The 12349-nt window shown below is 46.9% G+C and overlaps 1 protein-coding gene across 1 annotated transcript; it reads left to right on the forward strand.

Annotated features, from left to right (window-relative positions):
- The first annotated feature begins 929 nt into the window (after window positions 1-929).
- Window positions 930-12049, forward strand: LOC115081940. Its single transcript, XM_029586185.1, has 3 exons — window positions 930-1345; window positions 2598-2735; window positions 8219-12049. Exon 3 carries the CDS (start codon window positions 10247-10249, stop codon window positions 12047-12049), a length of 1803 nt encoding a protein of 600 aa, XP_029442045.1. The 5' UTR covers window positions 930-1345; window positions 2598-2735; window positions 8219-10246.
- Window positions 12050-12349: the final 300 nt, after the last annotated feature.

Raw genomic sequence — 12349 nt, forward strand, 5'->3', positions numbered from 1 at the left:
TACCCTAACCCCACCCTAACCCTAACCCTAACCCTAACCCTAACCCTAACCCTAACCCTAACCCTAACCCTAACCCTAACCCTAACCCTAACCCTAACCCTAACCCTAACCCTAACCCTAACCCTAACCCTAACCCTGACCCGACCCTGACCCTGACCCTGACCCTGACCCTGACCCTGACCCTAACCCTAACCCTAACCCTAACCCTAACCCTAACCCTAACCCCTAACCCTGACCCTGACACGGACCCTGACCCTGACCCTGACCCTGACACGGACCCTGACACGGACCCTGACACGGACCCGGACCCGGACCCTGACCCTGACCCGGACCCGGACCCTGACACGGACCCTGACACGGACCCGGACCCGGACCCGGACCCGGACCCCGGACCCCAACTATAAGTGTCCTTTTTAATTTTTTCTGCAGGGTTTTCTGGTTGGCACCACAGCAGTACATCTAAATATAACAAACATGTAGTGATATTTTTATCTAAAATCTTACTTTAAATGTCCTTTTCCTTGTCATATGTATATAAATGCATCTTTTTCAATTGTGTGGGGGTCGGGCTTATCAGTCGGCTTTGCACCGGCCCGGAGCTTAATTTTTGCTGTAACATTTCTGGAGAGGCAGTTTCAACTCTTAACGACTTGCTGGCATAGAGAGAATGGAAGCACGAGGGTATTTTGTGCGCTCTTTGCTACGTTACTAAGAAACGGAAGATGCAGCAACTTTATTTCAGCGAAACAAACCAAGTTCACAACGTTTGTCTGCTGTACGGCGGAAATCTTGCTTTCAAACGCTTGCACGCACTATTTATACTACATCCGGCCGTACAACGCTCCGCCCCCTTTTTTTTTTTTTTTTTTTCCTCAGTGACGCAAACACGTCCTGCGTGCCGCTCGGGCTCCTTTTTAAACTACAAAACACGAAGTGGGCGCAGGTCGGCCGGAGCCAGTTCCTTTGGCAGCTATCTGGTGACTGATGCCAAGTTGGGACGGCTTCCCCGGTCCTGATTTTCCTGAAACGTCCCGCCCCCAAGCGGGCTGTGCCGCACTGCCTTCTACGCGTGCGTAGCAGCGTGTGAGAGTCCTGCGCGAGAGCAAGCGGCGGAACAGGAAGCCGGAAACGTTTGAATGTTTCGCTCTTCGGGGCATGGCGCTTACTTGCTCCATCTGGCCAGGAGCCCTTTTCCTCCTCTGTGTCTCTTTGTGACTAGAAATCCCCCTCAAGCAGCGGGGCGACCTAAAATGTTAGCCCAGGCCTGCCGGTAGGGAACTGGACAAATTGGTGGAAGGCGGTACGGGATCCCGGAAAGAGGAAAGGGACAGAACGCTAGGCTAAGGTGGTTTTAAGTGGTAGAAATGGGGTAGAACTGTGTTGCGTGAGAGAAACCCAGATTATTCTGCCCGGCCTGCTTTATTGGCAGAGAAACGATGCACAGGTCTGAGTTCTGTGGTGCATTTCTTTGTGAATCGGAAGACGTTTGGATTAAAAATAGCAGGGCTTTAGTTGGCTTCTACACCCACATGACTTGAGCACTTTACAGCTATTTCAAAGCCCTGAAGAAAATAGTGTGTTGTGTTCTTCAACGATGCATGACGCTTGGAGGCAGGCATTGTGTTAGGTATGCTATTGTTGTTTTCTCTTGTTGTGTGCCTTGTGATGTTGCTTTCAATTAGTTGTGGCAGGCTATGAACTTTCAAGGTTACAATAAGGTCTAGTTTTTAGTATTTCCAGAATTATTATTCATTATGGAATTGTACGTTTTTTTTCAGGAACACAGTTACTTTAAAATTTGGATGTCTTGAATCTACAAACACTTCAATCTTAAATACTATTAATTAACTATACGATTGGGGGAAAAGTCAGTGATCCTTTGTATGCTTCGCTGATTGGTGTTGATGAATGAAGTCTGAGGGGAATTTGGAGGTTAAGTGGGGCTAGGGAGTCGATGGATTTATTGGTTAATGGTGAAGGACTTGTGTAGAATTCTGTAGTGTATTGGCAGCCATTGAATATTTATTACAATGGGAGAGATGTGGTCTCTTCTTCTGGAATTGATCAAGATTCTGGCTAACACATTCTGGAGCATCTGAAGTGGTTTGGTGGATTAGGACGGCAGGCCTAGTAAGATAGAGTTGCAATAATCTATCTTGGAGAATATTACTCATTGGAGGAGAAGTGCGTTACATGCTGTTTACTTAGGGCAGAGCTTTCCAAAGTGTGTGTCGCAACACTTTAGTGTGTCGCCTGCAGTGTGCGGGTGTGTCGCGCTAGCCCGCTGCCCAGTGCAACACCGGCAACTGGAAGCCAGAACCGAATTTCATTTAGACGCTTGCAGTTTGGAAGTGTGTATTGTTAGGGAAGGTTGGCGAGGGCTGGGGGTAAGTGTTTTTTAGGAGTAGGCTGGTGTGAAAGCACAGTTTGGGAATTATTATTTGGGAAGGGACTGGGAATGAACAGTATTAAGAAGGGTATGATACGTTGGGAGCTTGAGTATTGGGGTGTGGGTGTTTGGGGTAAGATGGCAGTGCATGTTGCGATATGTGAGTACTTCATTTGCTTATTTTTTGCTCTCGTTCCTGTTTCCTCAGAGACACCCCGGGAGAGCAGACCTGCCAACAATAGAGGACATCCTGCTTTCTGCGCTTATAAAAGCACAGTGTGTGCCTGACAGCTGTGCAATGGATACCAGAGAGCTGCACTTTCAGCGCTGTGCTCGGAGAGACAAAGTGAGGTTTACAGAGATTTACTTGAGGGAAGTTGTTAACCTTACTCTATGCTTATGGACAGGGACACAAGAACACTTAGACTCAGTAAAAGTATAATGTTTTGTTTTTTTGGTCAATATAAATGTTCTCAGGAGAAGCTGGGTACTGGGTGCCCTTCGTCTTACAAACTGACCATCATCTCATTGTATACAGAAAGTGATCCTTGTTTTATAAATAACATTAAAATACACGGTAGAAGGTTCTAGAGACTTGCATGACTGCCCAAAGGATCATTTACATAAGTTTTCATGTCACCTGCATGATTAAATCATCACTAACTGTCCTGATTGGCTTACCAGGATGTGTAGCCCATTTCCCATGACTTTCTTTGTTCTGGTAAACTCTTTATGGTCAAGACAATCAACACATCTGTAACTGTGTGGATTACAAACTCCTTAGAATGGTGCCTGAAGCTCCCCGGTGGTGACTCTATGAATAGACATCACCTGTCTGGTGCCAGCTTGCCTCCACAGATATCCAGGGACATTCTGTAAGTCACTCGGAGTTCATTCAGCCCAGGCATGCCAAAGACACGCAGAGGGTTCTGGGGATTTACTTCTCCGTTTTGGTCTTCTGTGCTCTGGCATACTTCTCATTTAACTCTTGTGCAACTTACAAATGGCAAAGTGGCACACCCAAGTACCAGTTCGGAGGACAGAACTGTATGAAGTCTTTATGAGAAATTGGCTAAATGTGTAACCTAAGCTAACCTTGTATATGTTATCCCTCTGGATCCCCCCCTAAAAGTAAATGAGACTAATAGGCAGACATGCACTCTTAAATTGACATATAATAACAGCATAACTAAGTTTCACTAGCTCTATGATTGAGCAATAAGGGTACCTGCATTATAAAATGGACCTAATTTATAATAGCAAGACCACATATGTTATTTTTCAGAGTCAAGTAATTGCACAATAGTGGAGTAACATGTTAAGGTAAGGAGAACAAAGAGAGACTAGTATGAAAATATTATGTTTCTCATATAATACTAGGTATACTGGGCAAATCTTTACAAGGAATACTGTTATTGTAAACAACTACCCAGGATAATATTCATTACAATGGCAAGCAGGGATATAATCAATGCACGTTACCAGAAAAGTGAAGGACAGCATAAGGACTCATACTGTGTTGTGCATACATCCTGTGGGACAAGCTACAAAAGTGTTGCAAAAAATAAGACATGTTCTGGTCATAGACAGAAATGGGCTTTGGTGAACAGAAGTGTCACACTACCAGCGCACATCTGTGATAGCTTGTGACTAAACTCTAGGTAAAGCAACCAATAGGTAGTGTTACAGGAGGAAATTCTCTAAAAGGTATATAGGGAAAAATAGAAGGGCTCACTAAATTCAAGTATATTGGGTACAGAAAAAATACTTGTGCAGATGCAGCAATATAGCAGAATTTACCTCAAGGGAATATTTGATTTATACAAATACATATCACACTGTCAATTGGCCAGCAGTGGGTCAGGGTGTTTGGTTAGTGTGATCATATTAGCTTTCATAGATTATAGTAAAAAAGAACATATCAATTAATCATCTCACTGACTCAGCAACTAAATGCATATACTCATTATAAGGTGTAGGACTGCATAATGCTACAAATTAATGGAACTGTAAGGCTACTAAAGTGCTTCAATTCAGACTGTGGTATTATCTTAAAATCAAAATAGTGACAATTTTAAATGTGTACATAACTAAATTATTGACTGGGTGTATCATTTCATATTTTTTGTTATTGACAATCAGTTATCACATATTAAATTAATGTCCATGTGATAAGTGCACAATGACTTCTGTGCATAGGATGGGATGATTTCTGAAGTCAATTACATTTGACGTATGCAGTTTTCTCAGCTGGGTGGATTTATGACATCCGAGCATAGGCTCTTAAATCAGTATTAGATGTATATGTTATTTAAAGCCTAATATAACAAGCAAAACAAATTCAAATTAATCTGTGACACAAATTCTGTCATGGCCTTAAGAAAAGGAACACAAAGAGTTTTAAATCCCTACATCTGCTATAATAATAATCCTTCTTTATTATTGGTTACATGCAATAGTCATCACCACAAACAACTTAAGTGCTCAGACATTACACAGACACATGCATTTCACTAAACTGACACACAGATTCATTCATTGCATTCTTCACGTTTCATGACACACACATAACACAAAAAAACAGATAACAAGTAACATATTTGAGCTCGAAAATTAGACAAAAAGTATTTGCATCGATCCAGAATAAAACTAAAATTAAAATTAAAATGATCTATTTAAAAATGAGAAAATAAAACAGAGGAAAAATATATTCTTCAAGCTTTACAGCTCAAATGGCAAGGAAGGTGTTTTCTTTTTCAATCTGAAAAGATATAAACATTGGCATACAATAAAGTAAGGTTACAGTTAAAGTGGAATTGCAGCATCATTGAAATTAACATTATGATATATCTTAATTCAGCAAATAGCAGTAAGTATCTGGGAAATACTACACAAGATGTGGTGAGTGAACTGTTCTGCATCTGGGATTTAAAACTCTTTGTGTTCCTTTTCTTAAGGTGATAATGAAACCTGGGACAGACAGTTTTGTACTTTGGTAGAATGTATTTTATTTCCTTTCTATGCTCTTTATATAGGTAGTTCTGTAGGGTGCCTTGCACGTAGATCCTGTACATACTGTACTTAATAGATCGTTTAAATATTCACAGATGCATCAGATGGAAGTCTGAAGGTCTTGGACAAGGTTTAAAAAATAAAAGGGCTTCAATTGAAACAGGCACCTATAGAAACTGTTCCTGTCTGTATGTGAAAGTAACAAACTGTCTGGCTGAATGCACAACTTTGGAGATTGATGCAAAAGAAACCTCTATTTCCGTGGCTTGTAACAAATCTCTGCCTAACAAATTTACTGGATAATCTGGTGCATATAATTTTCATTGTAACTGTATGCTAGTCTTAGCTGTGCTATGTACCAGCTTATTCTGTCCTTCAAAATACCTGTGCTTCTGTCAGGATCAAAACTAACTCCTTATGAAGGGCTAAACACCTCTGCCATTTATCCTGCTTCTAATACTTCCCATCCTTCTAGATTACTGCGCCTATTAATTAATTCCGGGAATACCAAGGATCACTTCCACTGGTTCTATATTCCACATCATCTGAAACCTGTTTACCACTGATACTTTCTATCTAGAAACACTTTTCCCTCTTTCTGCTTATGTAATTCCTCCAAAAAATGATAAACATTTCTAGCCTTAGTTTATTTTCCAAACCTAGTTACAAAGAACAAAACGGCTGTAGATTTGGAACCCACATGCTGGGCATAGGACAATGAGACTCATGGTATATCAAATTTTAACATCTAGGGGCGGATTTTAAGAGCCCTGCTCGCCGGTGCGCCTATTTTACATAGGCCTACAGGCTCGCGCAGAGCCCCGGGGTTCTCCAAGGGGGGCGTGTCGGGGGCCTGCCCGAACCGCGCGGCGTTATCGGGGCGTTTTGGGGGCGGGTACGGGGGCGTGGCTACGGCCCGGGGCGGTCCGGGGGCGTGGCCGCGCCCTCCGTACCCGCCCCAAGGTCGCGGCCCGGCGCGCAGGAGGCCCGCTGGCACGCGGGGATTTACGCCTACCTCCGGGAGGCGTAAATCCCCGGAGAAAGGTAAGGGGGGGTGTAGACAGGGCCGGGCAGGTGGGTTAGGTAGAGGAAGGGAGGGGAAGGTGAGGGGAGGGCGTTAGAGGATTCCCTCCAAGGCCGCTCCGATTTCGGAGCGGCCTTGGAGGGAACAGGCGTAGCCTGCGCGGCTCGGCGCGCGCCGGCTATACAAAATCGATAGCCTAGCGCGCGCCGATCCAGGTTTTTAGCAGATACGCGCGCCTCCGCGCGTATCTACTAAAATCCGGCTTTCTTTTGTTTGCGCCCGGAGCGCAAACAAAAGTACACGCTCGCGTATTCTTTAAATATCTGCCCCCTAAAGTGTTACAAATATTACCAGCTGGGTGTACACAGCTTCTATTTCCCCTCAGATTCATGCTGCTGCTGCACTGTTCATAATCCTTTGTGCTCTAGTTTGTACACATTCCTTAACTGCTAATTAACAAGCTTGTTTAGTAATCTCTTGTGCTGCAATGTCTGCAAATGTAAGAGAGATATTCCTCCTATTCCATTTTCTTAGGTGTACACCCTGAACTGAAATCATTATACTGTACCTAGCCTACCTTCTGCCATATTTGAAAATCTTAAAGGCAATTATTTTATTACTTCTCTGAAGCCCTACTCAGCATGTGTTGGTTTCCTCAACTTGCTTTACATCTATAAGAACATAAGAACATAAGAAAATGCCATACTGGTTCAGACCAAGGGTCCATCAAGCCCAGCATCCTGTTTCCAACAGTGGCCAATCCAGGCCATAAGAACCTGGCAAGTACCCAAAAACTAAGTCTATTCCATGTAAGCATTGCTAATGGCAGTGGCTATTCTCTAAGTGAACTTAATAGCAGGTAATGGACTTCTCCTCCAAGAACTTATCCAATCCTTTTTTAAACACAGCTATACTAACTGCACTGACCACATCCTCTGGCAACAAATTCCAGAGTTTAATTGTGCGTTGAGTAAAAAAGAACTTTCTCCGATTAGTTTTAAATGTGCCCCATGCTAACTTCATGGAGTGTCCCCTAGTCCTTCTACTATCCGAAAGAGTAAATAACCGATTCACATCTACCCGTTCTAGACCTCTCATGATTTTAAACACCTCTATCATATCCCCCCTCAGTCGTCTCTATAATTTAAAAATCTTTAGGGATCAACAAAAACATTTTATGCAGGTAATATGCAGCTCTAATGTTATTTGTTAGAAAAGGCTATATCAGATAATTCCCTGTACGTACCGGGATCAGTCCAGACAATGGGTTATGTCCCCAATCCAGCAGATGGAGTCAGCACAAGCTTTGAGGGGGCGTATCCATATATACTACTACCCCCTCTGCAGGAGTTCAGTATCTTCTGACTCCAGCAGATGCGAGTAGGGGAATCAGGCTTCCCCTCTTTTTCCTTCTTTCTCATTTTCTTGCTTGATTATCTGGCTTGTTGCTGTCTTTTTCTTGTGGATCAAGTTTGTATCAATTTTGTACTAAGTAAAAAAAAAAAAAAAAAAAGGAGAAGAGTAAGGCAGGGGCCTTTCACCTTCTGGGGAGTGGCTTCTCTTCCTTTTCTCTTCTCTGCGGCCTTGCTGTTTATTTCTCGTTGCAGCATGGGATAGTATCCGCGTGCTAGCAGTTGGAGACGGATCTGACGTCAGTACGGGGGCGTATATAGCCCCACAGGAAGCGCAGCGACTCAGTAATTTCCGTGTCCAAAGCAGTTTGGAGTGCCTGCACGCTGGTTGAGCGTGCTTTCCAAGACTACTTTGATTTTTATCTTTTCTTCTCGTTTCAGATTCTACTTTGCTTTCTTGTTTATTTGACTTAGAGCCCCGCGCTCCTGCGGTAGATACCCAAGGGTTCCTCCCCCAGTGGGCTCCCGGGGTGTTTGCCGTGCTCCCCCGGTGGGAAAGTCCTCGGTCCAGCCGAGCCGCGGCGGTGACATAGTCCCCGGACACAGTCCGCGTGAGGTATTCGAGGCCCTCGGTCCAGGCGTGGACGAGGTAGCGGGTGCATATCCTCAAATTGCGGTGGAGAGGTGGGCCCTTTCCCCGCGGCCGGAGACCGCCTGTGTTCCAGTCAAGAGGCGCCGACGCTGGTAAGGGTCTCCGAGGCATAGAGGATTGGTGGCGAGGCACGCTGTGGAGGATGCCATCTTGGGCCCTGTTCAGGTACTCCGCGCCCGTAATAGGCGCGGCTTTCTTCCTCCATCTGCATTTATTGAATGCTTGTTCCTATATACTGCTGGCCGCCTATTACTGTCAGCCTATTGAATGCACAGTGGGAGTATATTGCTGACCGCCTATTACTGTCAGCCTATTGAATGCACAGTGGGAGTATATTGCTGTCCGTCTATTACTGTCTGCCTATTGAATGCACAGTGGGAGTATATTGCTGTCCGTCTATTACTGTCTGCCTATTGAATGCACAGTGGGAGTATATTGCTGTCCGTCTATTACTGTCTGCCTATTGAATGCACAGTGGGAGTATATTGCTGTCCGTCTATTACTGTCTGCCTATTGAATGCACAGTGGGAGTATATTGCTGTCCGTCTATTACTGTCTGCCTATTGAATGCACAGTGGGAGTATATTGCTGTCCGTCTATTACTGTCTGCCTATTGAATGCACAGTGGGAGTATATTGCTGTCCATCTATTACTGTCTGCCTATTCAATGCACAGTGAGCGTATATTGCTGACCGCCTATTACTGTCTGCCTATTGAATGCACAGTGAGCGTATATTGCTGTCCGTCTATTACTGTCTGCCTATTGAATGCACAGTGGGAGTATATTGCTGTCCGTCTATTACTGTCTGCCTATTGAATGCACAGTGGGAGTATATTGCTGACCGCCTATTACTGTCTGCCTCTTGAATGCACAGTGAGCGTATATTGCTGACCGCCTATTACTGTCTGCCTATTGAATGCACAGTGAGCATATATTCCTGACCGCCTATTACTGTCTGCCTATTGAATGCACAGTGGGAGTATATTGCTGTCCGTCTATTACTGTCTGCCTATTGAATGCACAGTGGGAGTATATTGCTGTCCGTCTATTACTGTCTGCCTATTGAATGCACAGTGAGCGTATATTGCTGTCCGTCTATTACTGTCAGCCTATTGAATGCACAGTGAGCGTATATTGCTGACCGCCTATTACTGTCAGCCTATTGAATGCACAGTGGGAGTATATTGCTGTCCGTCTATTACTGTCAGCCTATTGAATGCACAGTGGGAGTATATTGCTGTCCGTCTATTACTGTCAGCCTATTGAATGCACAGTGAGCGTATATTGCTGACCGCCTATTACTGTCTGCCTATTGAATGCACAGTGGGAGTATATTGCTGTCCGTCTATTACTGTCTGCCTATTGAATGCACAGTGAGCGTATATTGCTGACCGCCTATTACTGTCTGCCTATTGAATGCACAGTGGGAGTATATTGCTGTCCGTCTATTACTGTCTGCCTATTGAATGCACAGTGGGAGTATATTGCTGTCCGTCTATTACTGTCTGCCTATTGAATGCACAGTGAGCGTATATTGCTGACCGCCTATTACTGTCTGCCTCTTGAATGCACAGTGGGAGTATATTGCTGTCCGTCTATTACTGTCTGCCTCTTGAATGCACAGTGGGAGTATATTGCTGTCCGTCTATTACTGTCTGCCTATTGAATGCACAGTGAGCGTATATTGCTGACCGCCAATTACTATCTGCCTATTGAATGCACAGTGAGCGTATATTGCTGACCGCCTATTACTGTCTGCCTATTGAATGCACAGTGAGCGTATATTGCTAGCCGCCTATTATTGCCTGCCTATCACATGCATAGTGAGCGTATATTGCTGGCCGCCTGTACTGCCTGCCTATTGAATGCATGTTATTATCTTGTACGCGCGCCTCTTGCCGCCGCTTATTATCTTGAGCGCCTATTGTATTACGCGCCTCTTGCTGCCGCTTATTATTATTATTGTGCGCCTATTGTGTTAAGCGCCTCTTGCTGCCGCCTGTTATTCTTGAGCGCCTATTGTATTACGCGCCACTTGCTGCCGAACGCGCCTCGTGCGGCCACTTGTTCTTATAGAGTGCCTATTGTATTCAGCGCCTCTTGCTGTCGCATTCAGCGCATACTGTTGATGGATCAGGACTCGGCAGGACGTTCGGAGGCGCCGCCTGCTTTGGGCATTGCTGCCCTTGGCCTCTGCTCGGCGTGTCAGCTTCGGGCCACGCGCAGTGATCAGCCGGACTCTCTATGTGCCCAATGTGAGGTGGCCGTGCGGCCATCGGGCCAGGACCAGCCGCGGTTTGTGGACAGTCCACCGGGGGCTACCCCGGAGTTAGGGGGCAGTCTCGACCAATCTGGGATACCGGGGGAGCTTGTGCCCCGGCGATTGGAGGCTGCTTCCATTTCCTGGGTGGATCTCTTCAGGGGGATTCATGCCTTCGTGCAGATGCAGACCGCTTCCCGTCCTGGCCCGGCGGCTCCGGCTGTTCCTCTGGTTCCTGCAGTGGCTGCACCTGCGGCGGCTGCTGCGCCTGCTGCTGCGGTGGTGGCTCCTGCGGATCCGGTCCCTGGGCCCTCACGCTCGTTTCGCGAGCGGGATCTCCCGCCGCTGGACAGTCCGGATCAGTCAGATCAGGAGGTCTCCCCGGACGAATCCGAGCTCCCGGACAAGGGGGACCTTCCTCCAGGAACTGAGCCATATCGAACCTTGAGACGGTTCTTCCATAAAGAGGTTCTGTCTGACCTGGTGTCTCAGTGCCTGGCGGAATTGGACATTACGGGGCCCAGTGCTTCCGTGCCCCCTGCGCAGAACCCCCTGTTGGAGGGGCTTCGTCCTACCGCCCGCCATTTTCCTTTCTTACAAGCAGCTCAACAACTGATAGATTTGGAATGGGTGGCGCCTGCGGCGGCCTTCAAAGGGGGGCGGGCGCTGACGGGCATGTACCCGTTGGCACCGGCTCTCCAGGACCTGTTGGCGTGCCCTCAGGTGGACGCCTTGATTAGCGCTGTGGTCAAGCGCACTACCGTTCCCGTGGAAGAGGGGACGGCCCTCAGGGAGCCTCATGACCGACGACTGGACGCCATTCTGAGACGATCCTTTGAGGTGGCGGCTTTATCTTTGCGGATTGCCACCTGCTGTACGGTAGTGACGCGTGCCTGTTTGTCGCAGGTTCGGAACAACGCTCCAGCGGCTGACGTGGAATCCGCTCTTTCCTTCCTTACGGATGCGGCTTCTGACCTGGTCCGCACAACAGCTAAGGGGATTTCATCCTCCATCGCTGCCAGGAGGCAGCTCTGGATCCGGAGATGGTCAGCGGATGCGCCTTCTAAGTCACGCCTCACCAGATTGCCTTTTAAGGGCTCCTTTCTCTTCGGCAGCGACCTGGAGAAGCTGGCCAGTACGTGGGGTGCCTCTCCAGTGCCCAGATTGCCGGAAGATCGGTTCATAAGGGGGCAGTGCGCTTTTCCAAGGCCCTCCGGGGGCAGGAGTTCACAGCGCTTTGTTCCTTACAAGGGTCGTTACCAGGCACCACGTCCTCCGGCCAGGAATCAGTCCTTTCGGACCAAGCAGCGCAGGAGGGGAGTGGGCCCGGGCTCGGGTCCCGGCCGCGCCTCCCAATGAGGTTACGCCGACTCATCTGGGGGACGGAGCCATAGGGGGCAGGTTGGCCCTCTTCTACCCCAGATGGGTCGAGATTACGTCAGACCGGTGGGTCCTCGCCGTTATCCGGGAGGGTTATTACCTGGACTTTCATCATCTCCCCCCGGACAGGTTTGTGGAATCGTCTTGTCCCCTGCACAAGCAGGCGGCTTTGGACGCTACCCTGGCGAGGCTCCTGTCTTTCAACGCCATCATCCCAGTACCTATCGGGAAAGTAAATTCTGGACATTATTCCATCTATTTCCTGGTGCCCAAGAAGGG

This window comes from Rhinatrema bivittatum, unplaced genomic scaffold, assembly GCF_901001135.1.
Source record: "Rhinatrema bivittatum unplaced genomic scaffold, aRhiBiv1.1, whole genome shotgun sequence".
NCBI lineage: Eukaryota > Metazoa > Chordata > Amphibia > Gymnophiona > Rhinatrematidae > Rhinatrema > Rhinatrema bivittatum.